Source organism: Rousettus aegyptiacus, unplaced genomic scaffold, assembly GCF_014176215.1.
Source record: "Rousettus aegyptiacus isolate mRouAeg1 unplaced genomic scaffold, mRouAeg1.p scaffold_m13_p_2, whole genome shotgun sequence".
Classification (NCBI taxonomy): Eukaryota; Metazoa; Chordata; class Mammalia; order Chiroptera; family Pteropodidae; genus Rousettus; species Rousettus aegyptiacus.
Window position 1 is genome coordinate 146531869 of NW_023416295.1, and position 21593 is coordinate 146553461.

The 21593-nt window shown below is 39.7% G+C and overlaps 1 protein-coding gene across 2 annotated transcripts in view; it reads left to right on the forward strand.

Moving 5' to 3' along the window:
- The first annotated feature begins 1657 nt into the window (after window positions 1–1657).
- Window positions 1658–21593, forward strand: part of ST8SIA1 (ST8 alpha-N-acetyl-neuraminide alpha-2,8-sialyltransferase 1) — a 116444-nt gene continuing 96508 nt past the window's right edge. Inside the window, exon 1 of one of the 2 annotated variants that reach the window (XM_016140502.2) lies at window positions 1658–2452. In XM_016140502.2, coding sequence (XP_015995988.1) covers window positions 2217–2452 — 236 coding nt within the window. In that variant the 5' untranslated portion in view covers window positions 1658–2216. The remainder of the gene's footprint in view (window positions 2453–21593) is intronic. The other variant, XM_016140503.2, reaches the window with a different exon arrangement.

Sequence of the window (21593 nt, forward strand, 5' to 3'; positions counted from 1 at the left end):
AAGCATGAAAATTCCAAACACTGTAAAGCACAATAAGTTATATATGTTATTCTGGACAAAGGACAAGGAGCTAGTAGTCTGAGACTTCAAAGGGAAGTAAGGCAATTTACAGGGTATTAATGTTTAGTAAACAAATGTTTGCTGGTACATCTAGATACAGTGAGACACAAAAGTTCCTCCCTGTCTGCCATACCTAGTTCAAATTAAACTATAGTTCTCTGTGGTGATAGTTCCTTTCTGGAGCCTGGAATAGGCCTTCCATCTTAAATTCTTTTAGCAGTTAGAGGGAAGGTCAAAGGTTCTTCTCCAGCCTTCTAGGCCTTAAAAATCACCAGCTTAAAATAATCGGTACCCCAAAGAGTCATATTTTGGAGTTGCGGAATTTGCAGCCCTTCAGGGTCATTCTCCTAAGAGAGCGTAGTAGTGTTGGAAGAATGAGAGTACTCTGGTTACTTGGTTGTTTTTTGGTAAATAACTTTTTATCAGCTTCTCAAGTTCCACTCCTCAGTGGAGAAAGATACTGGAGAAAGATACCAGGGCACATAGCAGAATAGGCTGAGCTGAGCACTGCAGCCTGCTGGGCTGAGCAAATGGAGCTGTGGCCTTAGATTTTGATTTCATGATGACTAAGCCAATCAGGTTAGTAGGCTGCCGCATTTCTTCTTTGTCCTTGCACACTTTATGCTTGACGAGATGCTTAAGCAAATGGAATAGGCAACCACTAGGAGGTACCCAAGCTATGCATCTGCCACCACAGTAAGCATAAATGGCTAACAGAGGGTCTCTGGGCTCCGCGGGTCCAGGCTGGTGGCGCTTTTCCAAGGTCCGGGTTGCGATGAACTAGTCTGTGAACCGAAAAAGACGAGAAAGACGACTAAGAACAATTGTCCTTTAATCTAAAAGGTGAAGTAGGCAAACGCGCTTCCAAGGCATTGTTACGTTCTGAGGTTTGCGTGCTTGGGACCCAGCTGCCTGCACATCTGGATGCAGCAGCGCCTTTCCCTGCAGGGCAGAGGAGAAGGTAGAGGACCCGATGTGCATACACTTCCTCGTGTGTGCGCGCTGCGCGCGTGCGGGCCCAAGAGCTTCGGGGAGGGTGGGGTAAGGGTGCGCACGCGCACGCGCACGGTGGCAGCTGGAGCCACGGCTCCGGACCGGGCAACAGGGGTGGGGGCTCAGGAAGAAATAAGTCTCCGCCAGCCTCCTCGCAGCTCACTGCGGGTTAATGACCAATCAGTTAGAGAGAGACCAGGGCGACGGCAGCAGGGTGACAGTTGCTGCAAGCAGGTTTCGTGTCGAAGGGTCAGGGTATCAGCCCGTCTCTGCCACATATAAAATAATTATATATATACATATATACATTTTTTTTGGGGGGGGGGTGTTATTTTTGTTTGTCTCTATCTCCAGAGAACAAGGGCGGGAGAGAGGGACGCGTGCTCCAGCGGACCATCGCGGATCTGAACCGGTCGCGGGAGGAAATTTTGCAGATGGGGGACGGGGGGGGGGGGGACCTTATTTCCACCAATCCCCGGGCGTTTGTCTGCTTAGTCCGGGGCGCAGCGGAAGGCTGCGGTGAATTAACTGATGAGAGCGAATTCTTTTCTTCTCTGGGAGGGGCAGGGAGGGAGTGAGGGTCCTGGTCGGTGAGGAGGAGATGCCAGAGGCAGGATAGCAGTCCCGGGCCGCCGTGGAAATTTCCAAGGACTTGGCGGGGCGCGGAGAGCGCGTCCGGGGCTGGAGGTGGGGGGCGGCTGGCGGCGCAGCAGCACGGGAGGCGGGGAGAGGCGGCGGGGAGGCGGGGAGAGACTAAATGTCTGGGAGGGAACCGAGCTTCTCCCGAACCCACGCCGAGAGCGACAGTGATGCTGCAGAACTGGCCAGAGCGACTCACCGCTGCTGCTCTCCGCACTGGCGGAGACCACAGTGCCCGCCTTCTGCAGGGGAAGCGACCATGGCCATAGCTCGTGACTTGCCCCCTGGCCACTTCCCCTAGAAAGAAATCCTTGAAAAAGTTGCATTAAAGAAAAATCCTTGCTCTGACCTTTGGGGCTGTGGGGGCCGAAGAAGCGTGCGTGCGAGTGCAAGCAAGAAAGCCAAAGGTGCGCGTGCATGGGGGGCCAGAGGTTGGGGCATCCTCGGCTGCTACTTCGCCTAGCGTTGTTCTGAGGCGCTGCCGCCCCCCTCCCATCCCCGCGCCCCGCGACCCCGGGACTGCCATGAGCCCCTGCGGGCGGGCCCAGCGACACACGTCTAGAGGGGCCATGGCCGTTTTGGCGTGGAAGTTCCCGCGGACCCGGCTGCCGGTGGGAGCCAGTGCCCTATGTGTTGTGGTTCTCTGTTGGCTCTACATCTTCCCTGTCTACCGGCTGCCCAACGAGAAGGAGATCGTGCACGGGGTGCTGCAACAGGGCACGGCATGGAGGAGGAACCAGACGGCGGCCAGACTCTTCAGGTACTGCCGACCTCGCGGCTCCTCCCCACTCGTGTCCTTTCCTCCCAGTGCAGTGAGGACAGGGTCACCAGTGGGGACCGCCTCGCAGAGGTGTCTCTTTCATCCAGTCTTTCTTGTCCTACTCCCTTTCCTTTCCATTCCCAACCTAGAGGCTTTAGTCAGGGGTCCTTTCCCATCCCTTACCCCAAGAAATGTGCAGACACCTGCTTTGCCAATGTAAGAAGTCTCTATGCATTTCTGCCTTAGCTGGAGTTGTAGCCAAAGATTTGCAGATAACCGGTGGGAAGAGGAAGCCAGACAAACTTTGTCCCCTGCACTTAATGAGAATTTATCTCTTGGGCTCTGAAGACCTTCGAAACTGTAGAAAAATAGAAGCAGGTAGGTGGCGTCTTAATGAGGTTAGGTGAGTGGTTGGTAACATAAATCACTAATGAGAGAGTAACGGGCAAATCTTGAAAACATGAACACCCAGCCAGGAGCCAGCTGCTTTGCACAGCATGCCCATAACAAACACAGGGCACTTACTGATGGTTGTACTAAGAGCTGGGTATTGTATGACCTTTATGTTGAAGCCTCAACAACTTTCTAATAACAAATATTAACCCCATCTTACCAATCACAAACTGAGTCTTCAGAAGGATGAGGTACTTCCTCAAGGTCATGTACCTTTGAAGTGTGGCAGCTGGAATTTTCATCACAAAAGTTCTCAAGTCTCCTATCTTTCTCTCTGGCTGAGACTGTGGGTGTCTCCAGAAGGATGAGAGATGTGCTTTCGGAAAAGACTAGAAATTAGAAAACAAAAAACAAAAACCAGGGGATACCAGAACTCTGAGGATAACTCAGAGGTTATAGTTTCCCTTCCTTTCTGAGAATTTCAGCTTAGGTGTCTAAAAGTAAGTTCTTGGCAGCAGGGGTTGTGTGTAGGTTGGAGGGAAGGCAGAGCTGCTCCTCCTTCCTTTCTGCTTCCCTGGGCATGTTGAAGGACACACCAATGCCTCCACTGCCACATGCCCCTTTCACTTTCAGTCCCTGGGGCTGATGATGCTGCAGCTGGTTTTTCTTATGATTTTAGTGCTTTCTTTTGCTCTTCATAGGATCTTTCTAAACAGTATATGGGAAGGTGAGAGCCAATTTAATCAAACATTTCTCATTACTATTAGTTACAAATGTTCAGAAATACTCATAAATTAAAAAAAAAAACAACTTTGAAAACATATGGTTTCCTTCCCCATCTCAGGCCTACTCCTGAAAAGGTCAAAGATAATAACCAATTCTTTCAGGGAAAGGTAGCTGAATTCTCCTTTAAACTGGGAGGAAAGATTTTCTTTTTTCCTTTCTCTTTTTAGAATTCTGCTCTCGTTAAGTTTAAAATAACTCCAGTCCCCTTAAAAGTATATAAGGGCTAATCTCTCATTTCCATGGTATTGAATGTTGGACTCAAAAGCACCCCAAAGGCGTAGCATCCAGCAATTTCTTTCTCTGAAGACAGAAAGCACTTTCGTTTCAAGTAATATAAGGAAATGAGTTAAGAACTTCCCATTGGTTTACAATGAAAGGGTCCTTTTTTTTTTATAGAAGGAATAATAATGCTCTGTTAAGAGAATAAATTTCTTTTAGAGTACGTTATCAAGTGGAAAATGCATCATATTCTGATAAACACAGGCCGATAGTTTCTGAGACACATTTGCCCCTTGCTGTCTGTAGCCTGGAGTAATCTTCAGTGTGTTTGGCTGTCATTTGGTCTTGTCTCTGTGTGCAGAGACTTACTTATTAAAATGCATACACCACAAAAACTGCCTAAACACATATCCCTCAAAGATAGTATTTGTAAAACTTTCTAAGAGTCATCGTTGTGTATCGATAAGAGCTTGGACTTCAGAGTAGCATCCTGAATTTTTAGATTGTGCCATGACTAGATAAACGGCAGAGTATCTTTAGCAAGTTACTCTATCTCTTCGAGTCTTAATTTCCTTATTTATAAATGAGATAATAACATTAACCTTGCAGGTTAAAAAAAACCAAACTGATGCTGAGCATATGGTACATTTATTCAGTCAATGATGTTATCATCATTGTTATAAATTATAATTTTTTGTATATGCTACAGTTTAAATAAAGACATCATCTTTTCAGCTTACATGAATTTAGAAAATTTCACCTGCCAAATTTGTAGAGAAAGTTTATTGGTCCATAGTCTGACCCTCCTTACACCCCTCACAGTTAAGCTAATAAACAAAGACAAGGAGTTTCAAAAAATAGTGAAAGTATCATAGTCTGTTAAGTCAAAAAATTTTTTTTAGTAAAATCCATTTTTTTTTTTTTTACCATATGGATTGTTAGTATGTGGGTGGTAGTTTAAGTTTATTAAATGTTAGACAGGCCAGTCAGAAGCCTTTTTATGTTTAGGAGACTCAACTTTGGCAAACAGATATCTGTGTTTTCAGTTTGAAATATCTTCTATACAAATAGAAATATATGTACACAAATGTACAATGTGCACTTATGTGTGGGAATATATTCACATTTATTCATAAACCATGGAATGATGTCATGTATATGTATTCATTCATACGCACATATATACAAATGTGATCAGTCAATCTATTAATATATAACAAGTGACTACTATTCAGTTTATATGAGTTAGGTACTGGGGGATAGCGGTGAACAGGATGGAGAGATTGCTTCCTCTGAGACAGCTTACCTCCTGCTAGGGGGTGACTGACAAAAGTAAACAAGTAAAGAAATATGATTTAAAGTACTGCTAAATACTATGAGGACAAAATAAGGCATTTCACTATGTTTATAAGCACCAGAATTTCAGAATACATCTTCCATTCACTTTTGTGATTTTCTTCTCCTGGCTCAGAGCTTGTTAAGTACTGACTTCTCGGAGGGGGACCTTGACAAATCACATCACATAAGTGAAGGCACAAGAAAGTAAGAAAGCTATAAGACTTTTGAACTAAATAGGAAGTTTTCCTAACCTTCATCTGGCAATAGAAAGGTAGAGGAATCAGTTGACCCTATCATAGAAACTTAAGAAAGTTAAAATACAGCGCTTGTTGCTTCTGATTGAATAGTCAAATAGTATAGGGAAATGCCAAACCAAAGTGGCATTTGACTCTTCTATCAGATCCTTACCCATTTCATTTACTTCTCAGAAATAAACTCAGCTCACAATTTATGTGCAAGGCTTTATTCTTGGCATCTGACATGGTAACATCAACAGCAAAACCAACGAATTATTTGACCCTTATTTGCATAGCACTATGCTAAGTGCTTTAAATGTATTGTCTTATCTAATTCTCCTAAGAACCTCATATAAATGAATATATTATTATCCATATTGATAAAGATGAACATGCCCTGGTCCCTGTCATCAAGGGATTTGCTGTAATCCCATGAGACAGACATAAATATATAATTAACTAAGCAACTGGAAATAGGGCCATCAAAGAGAGGCAACATAGCAGAGTGAAAAACCTATGGATTTGAGAGCTGTCAGAACATGGTTGGAATTCCGGCTGTATTCCTTTCTTGTGTGGTCATTGGTTAAGTTCAACTCAGAGCTTCAGTTTCCTCATTTGTAAAATGGGGTTTATAATTAATTCTTACAAGTTTGTAGTGAAAATTACATGATAGTGTAAAGAAAGCACCTAGAATGATGCTCGCCACATACCTTTGTTCAGTATATAGTTGTTTCTATTGTTACCACAATAGAAACAAGCAAAGCGCTGGGGACTTTCACAGAACATAGCATTTAATTCTGTTGGAAAAAGAAATCAGAGAGGGGGTGGTGTCTGTACTAAGCCTTGAAGGATGGTAAGCCAGGGTAGTAGTGAGAGGTGAGGACAGAAGGATGTTCCAGGCAGAGCCAACAGCAAAGGCCAAAGCAGGGAGGTGTGCAAGTGCCTGGTGTGTTTCCTGTATGGAGAGTTACTAAGTGGTCCACGGAGAACATAGTACAAAGGTAGACTGGGAGGAAGGTGAAAGCCAGGTCACAATCTCTGAAGTATGGCTCATGAGAAATGGACAAAGATCAAGTATCTAAGGGCACTGGCTATGTACCAGCTATCAGCAGAGGTGGCACATTATTGTCACCAGTGGATTTGGGGACAGGGTATAACACACCAAAGTACTTTGAAAATCCTGTCAATTGACTGGGTGGTAACTGTTACTCTAAACAGCTATGTTCTTCTTTCCCAAATTCTGAATGAAACACTACTCTAAGCAGTTCTGGCTTTATGTGGCTTCTTTTCTGTCCCTATTTTTGAACGTATGGACACTAGAAACTTCAGTTGTTTCCACAGCTGCCCTGGTGGCCGCAGAAGGGCACTGGGGGTGGGACGGGGGTGGGGCACAGGTGCAGCCGTCTGTATAGATGAGGTATAAGTTTTATGTTTGTTAAGTTGGGGGATTTGTAGACTTCACTTTAAAATTAATTAAGGAAAAAGATGGTTTAATAAGTTGTGGTGCTTGAGAAAATAAGTTTCAATTACGTCGCAGATTTACAAATGTGCAAAAACTTCATTAGCAATAACTACAATAGCAAAAATAAATCATTAATATTTATTGAATGCATTAAATGTACCAGGCCTGGTTCTCAGTTTTTATATTTGTTATCTTTTGTTCTCACAGCTACTTAATAAAGTAGATATTTGTATGTTCTTTGTTTTACAGATAAGGAAATGGAGGTTGAAAAAGATCCTTGAACAAAATGATGGGGGTGGCTTTCCAACCCATAGCTATTTGATTCAAAGCTTTATGTTTTTTTCTGTAATGATCTCAGATAAATGAAGCATTGCTATATGTACCTCTTGTGATCTTGCTGCAATTACTTCTCCAACATTATTTTTTATCAGTTTTCTTATTTATGCTTTAGTAGTGTTGGTAATTATTATAGTTCCTGAGATAAGCCAGGCCGTGTTAGCTCTCCTCAAGGCGGTTCCCTTTCCTTCCTCCCCAGTTAGAAGCTTCTCCTTTGTTTTTGTTTTTGTTTTTGTTTTTTAAAAAACACTTTGTGCACATTATTACATTTCTTTCATTTACCCAAAATATCTGTTATTTTCGTGTATCACTCCTACCATAGAAGATACTGGAATTATAAGAGTGAACTTAACAAAATTCTTACTTTCTTGAAATTTATAGGCTAAGGAGGAGAGACATAATAAACAGAACAATATACAAATATCTGCTAGTGACAGGTACATTTTTCATGTTGTATTTATAGTACCAGTTTGCCTTTTCTGCTGACTCATTCATATTTGCCTTCCCAGAGCTGAGCATGGTCCCTGGCACACTAATTTTTGTTGAATTACTGTGTGAATGAATGTTTTAGAAAGGTGTGGGACCAGATAGCTGATCAATCTGTCAACAAACACTTAATGAGTTCCAGTACTCTGCTTGGCCATGTGGAGAGTAAAGGAGTGAGTGACATCCTCTCTACAATTAGATAGTTCTTACTCTAGACCAGAGTTTCCTAGTTCAGCACTACTAATATTTTGGGCTGGATAATTCTTTGTTGTGAAGGGCTGTCCTGTAAGTTGTTAAGCAACATCCATGGGATATGTCCACTAAATGAAACAACAATATATGTCTCCAGACTTACTGAAATGTCTCCAGGGGGCCAAAATTGCCCTTGATTGAGAACCTCTGCTGTAGAGAAACAAAACTAACCCAAGTGACAGGATTAAAGGAAAAACCCCCAGAAAATATCATTCCACTGAGACAAATTTGGAAACTACAAACTGTAAATGCTTTGACTACTGTAAGAGGAGTGAATGAATTGCATTTGATTAGATGGCCAGGTCTTGGTCAGGGAAGGGTAAGGAGAGGGGATGCTTTGGAGGACATTTCCTATGAATGGCTGTCTCTACTGAAAGCTTGTGTGAGAGCTGGTTAAGGTTGTCATAAGTGCCCCCCTTAGGCCCTGGCAAGAGGCCCTGGCACTTAGTTTCAAGGGCCTCACTTTGCTCCTCCTCTGGTCTCACTTCTTAATGAGGCAGGGCATCACTGGGGCCTTGGTAGACCCTGGAATTCTCTTCCCAAATAACCGAAGCTCACTTGCATAGCCTGCTTGCCTGCGTGGGGCATTTTCTCCACTCCTCATCTTGAGGGTGACTTGTCCCACTGCTGTGTGCACTCCTAAGCTCAAGAGATGGCCAAGAAACAGCTCTTTGAGGGAGGGAGGGTTGTGGAAGGAACTTGGATGTGGGACTGTGGGGTTCATGTGTACACTTGGCAGGGAACTCTCCCTGTGTGGCCATGTCCAGCACCGAACTTCCTGGAGTCAGAGAAGCCTAGATTTGAATCTGGCATTCCAAGTTGTTATGCAGGTATAGTTATCCAGGAAAAAGGATAGGAACATGAAACATATTTTTTATGTTTGTTGATTTATTATAACTTGTTTGTTAGTTTATTTTGTTCTTTAGAGTCCACTTATAAGTGAGATCATACAGTATTTGTCTTTCTCTGTCTGACTTATTTTGCTTAGTGTGAATAGCCTCTAGGTCCACCCACGTTGTCACAAATGGTAAGATTTATTTTTTTTATGACTGAGTAATATTCCATTTTATATATATGCCACATCTTCTTTATCCAGTCTTCTATTGATGAGCACTTAGGTTGCTTTAATATCTCAGCGATTGTAAATAGCACTGCAGAATTTGACAATAACTTTTAAATATTTAGATACGTATAAATATTTATACTTTTGTTACAAATACTTGTACTTTTGATCTCTTCTATGCAAATGGGGGTGTTTTTTGCAACTAGGAGTCTTTTATTCTTCGTTTTGGAGAGGAGACTTTAGGAAGCTATTTGGGTCAATTGAATAATTATATATATTAGTGTAGAGTATGACAAATCTGTCTTTTGACAACGTTGTGAATCATCTCAGAAGTGGTGCTGACTATGTATCATTAATGCAATCCCTTATGACAGAGTCAATAGATTTCTATTAAGACTTTTTAGCTTTCATTCTGTTTTTGCTCTATTGGGAGCCGTGTGGCCTCTGGCAAGCTGCTTAACTTCTCTGTTTATTTGTTTTGTCATCTGAAAAATGGTATATTATGCTAACCCACTTCATAGGGTCTGATGATAATTAAGTGAGTCTATTAGCATAGAATCTATAAGCATCCTTACCTGACTGGGTGAAATGACACAATCATCCCATCTAGAAAGAGTCTGGACTTTGGGACCTCAGAAAATCAGGTTTTAATCTTGGTTCTGTCATGTATTAACTTTTTGACCTTGAAAAATTTACTTGGCCTTTCTGGGCCTTAGCTGTGGGAGGCAGTACTTACCTTGACAGGATTAGGTGCTGAATAATTGCTAATTCTTAAGCCATAATGATGAGGAAAGCTGCTTTCTGGGACGCAACATGTGTCTATTACTTATACCTTCAGTAATGGAATATATGACAATAAAGTGTGGCCTTATGACACACCGTCTTCTTCCACAGTGTTAGTACCAAGAATACTATAAAATGGCCAGCAGAATATTAAGGAAGATAGCAGAGCCCAGCCATAGATCACTTATTTGTTCCTTTGCTCATTCATTCATTCATTCATTTATTCATTCATCCACAATTACCAAATGCCTATTATGTACCAGCTAAATGCTGGGATACAGTGTTGAAAGAAAGACATGGTTCCTGATTTTATAAAATTTATAGTCTAGGGTAGTGTCATTAATTAAGTCAGTAAGAAATTGAGTAATGTAGTGTTCCAAGGGTTATAGTTTGTTTTGGATAATAATTCTGAGTTTCGAAGCTATTGATTTTTTCCCCTTTCCGTTGGACTGTGTTCTAGCTATAGCATTGCATGAAAGGGAAGCAGCCAAGACCATAAGAGCTGTGTCACTCCTTTAATTAGGTGCCAGGAGGAAGCTGAAATGAATTTTAAGCTACACATTCTCCATTATTCAAGGCTTAAGAAACAGTACGCTACCAGAGATTTCCCAATGAGTATAATGAGAAAGCACTTTTTTTTTTTAACAAAGTGCTTGTTTCAATTATCGATACAGCAAATATATACATGATTTTATGTTCCCTTTCTTATTTTAAAAATTTGGAGTGTTTATACCCACTGTAGAAAAATTTTAAATGTAGTAAAAAGGAGAAAAAAAACCTCGTAATCCAATCCCTCAGAAGTATTCATTGTGAACAGTTTCTTTTTGCATATTTGTTTGCATATGCTTAAATTACTAAATTGTGTGTATTTTGTATAATTTTATACCATCTTTTATTCATTCAGTGTTATATCTTTAACTTTTCCTCATATAATTAAGAAATTTTTAACTGTCAAACTTAGAAATAGCTTAATGATTTTCATTTTGGAAAAAAAATTTTTAGAGTGAGTTAAAAAAAAAAGTTGCCATATTGGAACAAATAACTTTCTTCAAAAAGATCCTTAAAAGAGATATTGAAATTTGTATGTTAGATTTTTTTTTTTTTAAATCTTCATATATATTTGGTAAATACTGAACATCGGAAATTAAAAAGCCTCTTTAAAGAGTTCTACTTTCTCAAAGCTGGCATTTAAGTGACAAGAGCAATACTATTTTCATTTGTAAAAATGGATCACATTTAGTCAGCTAGAGATCAACATTATTAATGTTTTGGTATATGTTCTTCTAAACCATTCCATGCCTCTGTTTATATGTGTATAAAACAAAGACATAATGAATTTGACAGTACCTCGTGTATATTTTTCTTGTAACAGTATATGTAGACCTACGTTGTCCCTTTTCAATGGCTGTAAGATTCTCCTGTGTTAGGATAGTCAATAATTTCTTTAACTAATCCATTGTTATTAGGTATTTGTGTTGTTACAAGTTCTCACCTTTATAAATAATGATGTGATGAATGTCTTTGTATATACATCTTAAATGTTTATTTTATGTTCTTAGTATACATTTCTAAAAGTAGTTTCTTGACAGTTTGTTTGTTTGTTTTGCTACTATCAATTCTTATAAATGGTTTCTTTGGTTGTTCATAGAAAATATTTGACTTTGGCTAAGGGCATATTTGAAGCTTCCTCCATTTCGGTGTGAGTAGTAATTACTGCATAAGTAACAGACATATAGTGGTTGTTAACATTAAGTGCTGAAATTCCCCTTAGGCAACTAAGGAAGATTCCTAGACAACTGGATATGTATAGTGGCAGATTCTCTCCTCATTGAGCATGGTGGAAACCTAGCTATGAGGAATTTATTATTACACTGGAACATGTGGCTTTATCTGTCAGTTTTCCTCTCCGTTGGTACAGAGTTTCATCTACATTTAAAAAGCAATGCCTTTATGGGACCATTTGCATCATTTTTCTAGGACTTCAGCAATTAAATAAAACTGTAATTTAAAAAGAAAAATAAACTTTTGCTTTATAATAAGATAGAGATTTCGAGGAAAAAGAAAACTGTCTTAAATAGAACAGTTATGTTTTCTGACTCTGTTTTAAGAATTATTTTCCTATGTGCTGTAATTCAAAGTCTTGGGCTTGAATCTGAAGCAGATCATACCCACCTGGGTAGAGGGTGAGGAAGTAGTAAAAAGGCACAAAAATCCCGTGATGATATTTTGTTGGGTTGGGTGTTTGGAGGTTGAGTGTTGCTGGTTGTGCTGATATAACATCTCTACCCCATGTCTTTTTCCTCCCTTGTATTTGTTTTAGATTCCTTATCACAGTCTTATTAAGTGTCTAATGAGTATTTGTTATATGAATAAAAACATTAGGTTGTCTGAAAGGCCTGGAGACAGTTGTCTGAACACTTTTCAGGGGTAGTTTCATTTATTACCTAATACTGACTCCATACTAAAAATATCCACTACTAATTCACTTATTCACTTCTCTATTCATCCTCTGTTGAAAAAATTTCTATTCAGTGCCTTCTACGTGCCAAGCATATAGGTGCTTATGTAGGTAGTGAGAATAAAGTGTTAGTTAGTACACGATCTTCCCTCATAGAACATATAAGTACATAGCACACATTATTTATAGAAATAGCTATAGTCTCCAAAAAGTCTCTCAACTCCTTTTTATGGAGTAAAAACAAGCCAAAGTATAACTTCGCTTTCAGAATTTAGCTGTGCATACCTGTGTTTTGGTACAGTCCAGAGAATCCCAAAGTGCCTCCTCTGGTCCATTCAGTGTTTGGCCTACGTCATGACTGTGAGGCCAGAGGCCTTCATGCAGTTTGGTGGTCTAATATCTTTTGACTCTGGTTAACCTCTGCATCATGTGAAATGTTAGAGAGTAAAAAGCCCTTTAAAACACTGCTAAAAGATATATGAGTCCGTAGGGGAAAGCAAGGCTCAATTACCAGTAGAATGAAAGAGACTAAGAGGCAGGCAAGCTTGGATGGGGATTGCTGACTTTGTAAGCAACAGACCTCCACTCAACCCCCTGTCACATACAATAAAGAGAAGTCAGGGAATTCACTAGGAAAGGGAGGGGTGGGAAATAGGACGTGGACACTGGGAATTGGGAGTCTCGATCCAGGTAAAGACACGAAGGCATTTCATCTTTTCCTAGTAACTGCTTTAACTATGCGTTGTCAAATTTACCCCTACCCTGCACCCCTACTCTACTTTCCTGACTCTAATGGATCTCTGACCAGCTTGGCCAGATTTAGTCAATTTGCATCCACCTTGATTACGGGGACACTCTGATCTGGCATTTAGCTCAGTTTTCTTGATTTTAAAGCACAGTGAAAACTCTTGGGTGTACTGGCTCTGCTTCCTTCAGCACCACGTGAACTTCCAGCAGCTCTGAGTGGAAGTGCGAAGAGCATTCTCTGATGCAGACCCCCACCCGCCGCTTCCAGGAGCCACTTCTTCTCCATTGGGCAGGGAGTATATTTATAGTCCTTTCTCTTGGTCATTGCAGCTTCTCAGGTGAACTGTGACTGGCTTCCCATGTTCTGGAACGGCAAGTTGTCCTGGTTCCTTTACCTGGTGGGCAGCCTTCTAAGGTGGAGAGCTAGTAAACATGCCATCCCTGCTACGCCAAGGGGGTTTTCACCACTCATCACCTTTTCGCATCACCATCTCTTTCCATTTCTGTTTACCTTTCTAGACAGAGCACAGTGGCTAGTGCAGCAAATGAGCCAAGAACAAAATGCCGATTTCTCTTTATTGCAGACCCTCATAGTATTTATGAGTGATCTTTTTGGAACTTCCCCCATCTTCTCTTGTCCCCTTGTTATCAGGGAGGGAAAGCACTTGTCTCCAGTTTCCATGGGGGTGGGCAGTAGTAGCCTCGCCCCCAAAATATGACACTCCCAAGGCTACTCACTCCTTCCAGTCCTTCCCCAGTACGAATCACCTGTGTGGTGGAAGGACTAGTTTTCTGGTCTGGTACTAGTGAGAAAACCTGTCGAGAAGGGGTTGGCTCTGACTTTTGGCAGCTCCCTGAACTTAAAAGATGGGGGTACTTGGCACATGTTGGTCTCTTTTTTGTCCATGACCATAATTCCAAGATAGAAGGTGAAAACCCTCACATTTTGTTTTATCTTTCCCCTAGATAAGTTTTGAATCCTTACAAAACTCTGTCATTTTATACTGTTTCTTAAAGGATCCTTGTAGCCCTTTAAATAGCAAAATGCTTAATTGGGTCAGTTTACTTTCATCTTGAGCATGTGATCAAGGTTTCATCACAAAAAGGTATCCAAGCCCTCCACCTCCACCCCCTATCTTGGGGGCTTAATACAAATTTTTCCAGCTGTCATCTCACCATTTAATGTCATTCTTCTACTACATATTCTTTCTCAGTTCCTTTTTTTTTTCCTGCTCAAGAAGCTTGGGAGCAGACCAACAGGTGCTGGTTAAACAGAGTCTAGTTGGGGGATGAAATCTCTCTGGCCAGGTACCCTTAGTCCTGATTCTCTTGGGGGTTCCCTCTTCTTCAGGGAAGGGAAGAATCCCAACTTCTCAACAGATTCCTCTCTCCCAATTTTCTTTTTTTGTTGATTGGGATTAGGGGCTGGTTATGGTGGTGAGGCCTGATTGCTAATCAGGTCCCCTGCCCCCAAACCCTGGAGAGGGCTGGCCACATGTCCAGTGGCTCTCTCAATTCAGAATATACTTAGCTGCTACGTCTCAGCTTTGCACTTAAACCATAATTCCAGCATAAAAGCCCCCTGAACATCCTGTTATAAAAGGAAAGAACCTATAAAGAAGCCAGAAGATTGCTCCTGATGTATCAGATTTCAAGATTTATAACTTATAAGCATTTCAAAACATTCTCTTTAGACTTTTAAAACAGAGACGTAATATGGAAAATTAAGTTCATATTTAATTAGCCTTTACTGAGTACCAGTTACGTTCAAGCTCCATGCTAGATGCTTACATGTGCAATATATCAATCTAACCTTAGATTTTAAAATCAGCTCCATTTTTTCAGACAATAATGATGATATTTTTAGTAGCATAGTTCTTATTTATTTTTGTGTGCCATATGCCAGGCACCGTTTTAAGCACTTTATACAGTTATCACTTAACATGCACAAATACTCTATGAGGGAGATATTATTATCCTTATTTTACAAAGAAACAGGCAATAATTATTTGCCTAAGGCTATTTAGTTTGTAGGTGGTGCTGAGAGCTACATTTAATGAATGCTTACTGTGTTTCAGACCCTCTTTTAAATAATTTATGCATGTTGACATCATCAAAGCAGCCCTAAAAGAGAATCCTTCCTCTTACCCCTAAACAACACAAGTTTCATATTTTTGCATTTCTGTTGGACAGAAGTCTAACATGAGTCTCAGTGGGTTAAAATCAGTGTCAGTAGGCTTCATTCCTTTCTGGAGGCTCTAGAGGAAGATCCATTCTCTTTCTCATAGGAGTTGTTGGCAGTATTCGCTTCCTTATGGCTGTATGAAGGTCTCCATTTCCTCGTGGGCTGCCAGCTGAAGGCTGTCCTTAGCTATAGGCCACCCTCATTGCTTGGCCCTTGGCTCATGTTTTCCTTCTTCCGTCTTAAAAGTTCCCAAGGGAAGATTGGTTCTTTTTTTTAAAGCCTTTAATTTTTTTTAGAGCAGTTTCAGGTTCACAGCAAAATTGAGGGGGAGGTACGGAGATTTCCTATATACTCCCTTCCCCGACACATGCATAGCCTCCCCCATTATCAATGTTCTACATCAGAGTGGTTCATTCGTTACAACTGATGAACCTACATTGACACATTATAATCATCTGAAGTCCATAGTTTTACCTTAGAGTTCGCTCATGGTGTGGTACATCCTATGATTTGAACAAATGTATAATGACATGTATCCATTATTACAGTGTCATGCAGAATTTTTTCACTATCCCGCCTATTCATCCCTCCCCTCTCCCCCGACCCTTGGCAACCTCTGATCTTTTTGCTGTCTCTATAGTTTTGCTTTTTCCGGAATGTCATTTAGTTGGAACCATACAGTAGGTAGCCTTTTCGGATTGCTTCTTTCACTTAGTGATATGCATTTAAGGTTCCTCTGTGTCTTTATTCCTCAGGATTTCCTCTCCTATGAAGTACACGTCTGTGTCTTTGCCTATTTTCTTTTTGAGTTGTTCATCTCTTCTTCTTTGACACCCAAAGTCTCCTATGTTTCTTAAAAGAATGTAGCTTTTTGTCATATCTGTGGTGAATATTTTTCCCAATTTGTCTTTTGCTTTGCTTATTTTTATGTTTGAATTATTTTTCTTGTAAAGACTTTAAAATAATCAGGCAATCAGCTTCAGTTGTTTCTTTTATTGCTTTTGAACCTTTCTGTCATGATTCCTGCAGCCCAAGATATTTTAATGATTGAACTTTTTGCATTTAAATTTTAGATCTATCTGTGATTTATTTTAGTATAATGAGGTAAAAGTCACATGTTTTTCTTCTCTCCTCCAGCATCATTATTCAAAAACAAAAACAAAAAACTTACCTCCTCCCACTCATTTGAAATGCCAAGTTTATCCATGCTAGATAATTCTATATGTGGGTCTATTTTGGAAGTCCTGCTGTTCTTCCTTAGTTCTGTCTAATTAGTTCTATTCTACAACTATAATATCTCAATTACTGTTGCTGTATAGTAATTTTTAATATCTCTTAGGCCAGTCACTGTTCCTTTCTCAGAATTTTCTTTATGATCCTTTTATATTTTTCTGTTAGGTACATTTGAGATTGTTTTTCAAGTTCACATGATTCCTGTTGATATTTTTATTTGAATTTCATTAACTGATATGTTATTACAGAATTGAAACCTTGTATCCAAGAGTAAGATATATTTACTTATATATTCAATACTGATTTTATTTCATCAAACAGTATACAGTTTTTTTTTTTCTCTGAGATTCTACGTATTTCTTATTGAGATTATTCCCAAATGATTTTATATGTTTTTGATGCTTCTATTTTTATACCCAGTAATATTTTGTTTTCATAATTATTCCTGTGATTATTATTTATATGTAGGAAGGTTACTAATTTTTATTTATATCAAGCCACTTCGTTTAAGTTTCTTAGAGTGTTTTTTTGTTTGTTCAGTTTATCCTCTTGGGTATTCCAGATATGCATTTACATATATTTATATATATTATAAATAATGATAATTTGTTCTCTTTTCTAATATTTACTTCTTGCGTTTTATGTTCTTAGAAAGCTAGTGAATGGCTGAGCCAGGTTGCAAACTCAGGAGTCTCTGACTTCAGAGCCCATGATCTAACTAAGCATTCCCTCTTATGGTCTCAAAAATGGTTTTAGATGCTTGCTTGCTTCCAGTCTCTCCCTTCTCTTCCCTTCCCTTCCCTACCTTCCCCTCCCTTCCCCTTTCCTCCCCTCTCCTCTCTTCTTTCTCTCTCTCTCTTTCCTTCCCTCTTTCCCTCCCTCCTTCCCCCCTACTTATTTACTTTCTCCTTCTTATACCCTCCCTTCTCCTCCAACTCTTTCTTCTCTCTCTTTTTCTTCCTCTCCCCTCTCTCCCTCCCTCTCCCTCCCTCTCCTTCCCTCCCTCCCTCTTTCCTTCCTTCCTTCTTTCCTTCCTTCCTTCCTTCCTTCCTTCCTTCCTTCCTTCCTTCCTTCCTTCCTTCCTTCCTTCTCTCTCTCCTCGTGCCTCCCTCCCTCTCCCCTCTTCTCCCTCACTCCCTCACTACCTGTCTCTCTCCTACCCTCCCTTTCTCCCTCTCTCTTTCTCCCACTCACCCTCTCTCCCCCTGCTTATTGTTTGTGGATCCTCTAAATCTAAGCACCAAACCTCATTCCAGAGTGCATCCTGTTTGAATCATTGTGGTGGAAATGTGCAATTGATATATTAGGCATCCAGATATACCGTTATAGTGACTAGAAACAGGTATGATGGACCTCTCAATTTAAGAACAGCAAGTTTTATCACATAGCATTGCTGTCCGTGATGGATTTTTTTTTTGGGGGGGGGGGGTGAGGGGCCTTTCTGAATTTGTTTGTTTGTCCTAACCACTTTCATCTTTTCCAGATTATTCCAAGTACTTAATTCCTTCACTACTTCAAAGGCTCTTGCTGCATAGTCTTCTCTTACCTTTCAGTACCCTAAGATCTTCAGTTTGACAGGAAACACAGCTCACTGTAAGAGTCTTAAATCAAATGAATCAGGTTTCTGGAAATGTCATTATTTTAGAAGGGAGCACAGGAGGGTTGGTAGGAAAATAGTTTAGATTTTTGTAGGGAAATGGAAAAGAAGAGGCCAAATAGAAGTTTTGTTCTGAAGAGAGGAAAGAGTGATAGGTTTTAAAAATCAGTGTATGTTAATTTTGCTCTATTTTCTCTGCATGACTCTTACTTCAGAGAAAGGTCGACTGCTCTAAACCAAGTCTGTTGTTCATAAAGCCCAAGTTTGTCGTAGGTGATTGGGATGGGGATGGGTAAGGAGTAGAAAAAATTACAAAAATAGAAACTTCTTATTTGCAAGTGATAGAATTTGTAACTCTGCTTAGCACATCTTTTATTCAACAAATCATTGTCGAGCTCATGGTAACTTTGAAGGGGACACAAAGGAGGGTGAGGCATAGTGTCTGACCTCCAGGTGTTTGTAGCCAATGGCTCAGACCACTACATTATGGCACCTGAGAGTAGAGAAGAATACTGAACTTATTCCTGAAGAATGGCTGGGATTCGAATTGACAGAGAAAGAGTAATGGCGTATTCTGAACCTGGGAAAGAGCATGAGGAATGATTTGGGGTCTCAAGTTAGTCCTGAATGGTTGGTTTGAGCAGAACATGTGAGTATGGCTTAGGATGAGGTTTAATAGAAGTTTGAGAGCCACTGTAAGCTCTTGGTTATGAAAGTATGATAAGGAGCACCAATCTACTAGTGGTGTAGGGGCAGATTGGCAGAGGCAAAGACATGAGTTAAAATACAGCTATGCCAAGAACCCATGTAGAGTGAAGAAAATGGAATTAGCATAGAATGGGCAGATCTAAGAGACTCAGCAGAAAACTCTCCAGATTAAAAAATGATTTAGTAGAGTTAATGGAAGAGAAGGAAGATATACAATAAATAAAGTCTGAGTCTCAAATGCTACTATTCAAAACTGAACTGACATGCATATTTGATGTTATTTACGTACTCTTGTTCTGAGTCATAGAAATGGCTAGAATTGAGGTCTGTTTTGCCAGTTTAGCCAGTTGTCATTTTATTTTTTTCTTTATTTTTTCTCCCACTTGTTAGATAGAGTTTTTCATGCATTCCCATAGTTCTTTCATCAGTTACGTATTGAATTGTCTTCAAATGATCCTCCGGTAGATGCTACAATGAGTGAAAAGTCAAAGTTCTCACCAAGATGGCATAAATAGAGAAGGTTAAAACCTCCGTTAGGATTGGCTTCCTTCTTCATCTTGGATAATACAGGATAACTGTATTTGAGAAATCTTTTATGACTAATGAATGAACTACAATGAATGCTAGTATTAGTGAGGAGGAGGGAAGGCGAAAGTGTAAGGTTAGACCAGTTCCACATTAGCCATTTTGCATCCCTCTGTTCTGGCTCATCGTGCAGTGGATATTGATGCACCAGTTTGAGCAAGTGGGGGGTCTGATAGATGGGAGAGGCAGATTCCCTGACATGCTTATTCTCTTTATTCACCTTCAATAAACCAACTTAATACTTTAATGACCACAAAGCACTTATTCCGAGTGCACCCCTTGCCCTGCGACCCACCCAGACTTAGGCACTCAACAGTGGAGCAAATACAACCAAAACATTTTTTCAATAGATAGACACTTTTAAAACATGTAAATCTCTAAATTTGCATTATGAGCAAATACTAGGGTATAAATAGAGCATATCTGCTGGTGCCAGGTATTTGACCACTGATTGGTCAGCCCATATGGCCTGGGACAATTTCCTGCTGGCAACATATGCCCTTGGCTCCATGGACATGCCTAGCATATTCCATATATAAAAGCACCTGTGTGAGAAGTTAAAGCACTTACAATAAAATCAGTAAATTGAGCATATGCATAAATTCATAAATATTTGTATAATTAAGTGAACATTTTAAAGATTCTATTTTGTTGTTGGACGTCAGGAGTATCTGACTTAGTTCTCTAGGTTTAATGACATAAGGTGACATTTGTGGGCAAGTGGTTATCCCAGCCCTTTGACACGGGCTGGAATCCTCTTGCTTCTCATTTTCAGCTCCCTTGGATATTATCCCATTTTCTATCTCTGCTGGTTTTTGTGTGGAAATAACTCTTCCAACATTTGTTCTGGGTCTTTCTGTTTTCTTTGTTGACAAAACTCATGTGTTTATATTGCAGCTTAATGCATTGAGTTTTCTTGTCGTCCTCTTATTTTATCTATTTTTACTTTATGTTGAAAATGAATTCAATAATAATAATAATGAATAATAATAACTACCTTTGAGAATGTGACAGGTTTGGTGCAAAGAGATTTACATGTATGTTCTTATTTAGCACTCTCTACTAACCTATGAGGTAAATACTATTTTATTCATATTTTCCATTTGAGAAAATGAGGCTTAGAGAGTTTATGAGACATACTCAAGGTCTCGTATGTAGTAAGATATAGGGGCAGAACTCAAATTCAGGATAGCTTGTTTCCAAAGCCTACTAACTATGAGCTATTACTATATCAGCACATTTATGGATGATCCACATTTGAAATGTAAATAAAACAGATATGTCCTAAATTAAAGTTGTTTGAAAATTATAGCATAAAATATAAATATTCATCTCTACATACCAAATGTTTAGTCTAGTAATGCACAAGAAAATAAATTTATTTTTGCTAAAATGATCAGAAATATAATATGATATTGGGTTTAACAAATTTTTTAAAAAATTTATAACGACTACTTCAATGTTTTTTAGGAATTTGAGTACAAATTATTAAAAATTATTTTAAAAGTTTTTGTAATGCCCCAACTTGGTCGGCATACCAGATACAAAAATAGTCTGCCTTTTGGTTAATCCAGTAATGGCTAAAGTAATTTATATTTACAGATAAGAACAGTTGCAAATAAAAATCCTAGCCAATTTCTTACAACACTGATGATGCACTGATAAAACATGTCTTTTCTAACAATTGTGGGAATTTCAAAACTGCATGTGTCAGGCACAAAGGAGCATTGTTATATAGCCAAGTGCTGCACAGCAGCCAAGCTTCTGTGTAGAATGTTGAATGAGAATCTCTAAAAATGTGGTAATTCTAGTATTTGAATACTAAATTTTAATAACTCTTAAAAATTGTAGATTGTTAGTAGGTAGTTCTGGTCACAAACAAAAATCGGAGTCTGCGGAGAGATGTGTCATTTGTCTGTTAGAGCTCAAGAAGTGTCTGTTTTTGTCACTTCATGTCCTATCACTAGGATCTGTTAGTCCAGTATGCTGTCTTAAAGTGGTCGGGGCAAAAAGAACAGGAGGCTAGATTTTACAAGTTTATTAGTTTATATGTTTACTTAGAGAAGAAGGAAGATAATATTGATATTAACCTTTTACCTTTAGAGTATACACTAGAATTTATGGAGTATTTCATCACCTCACCTTGATTTTGGTTTAAGCACCCATAGGTCTGGTAGGTAGGGTGGTTGCCAGCATTAGCAGTTTACAAACAAATGTAACATCAAACTTGCTAATTCCTCACCTTTTCGACTGTCTCTACCCTCCTTTTTTGTG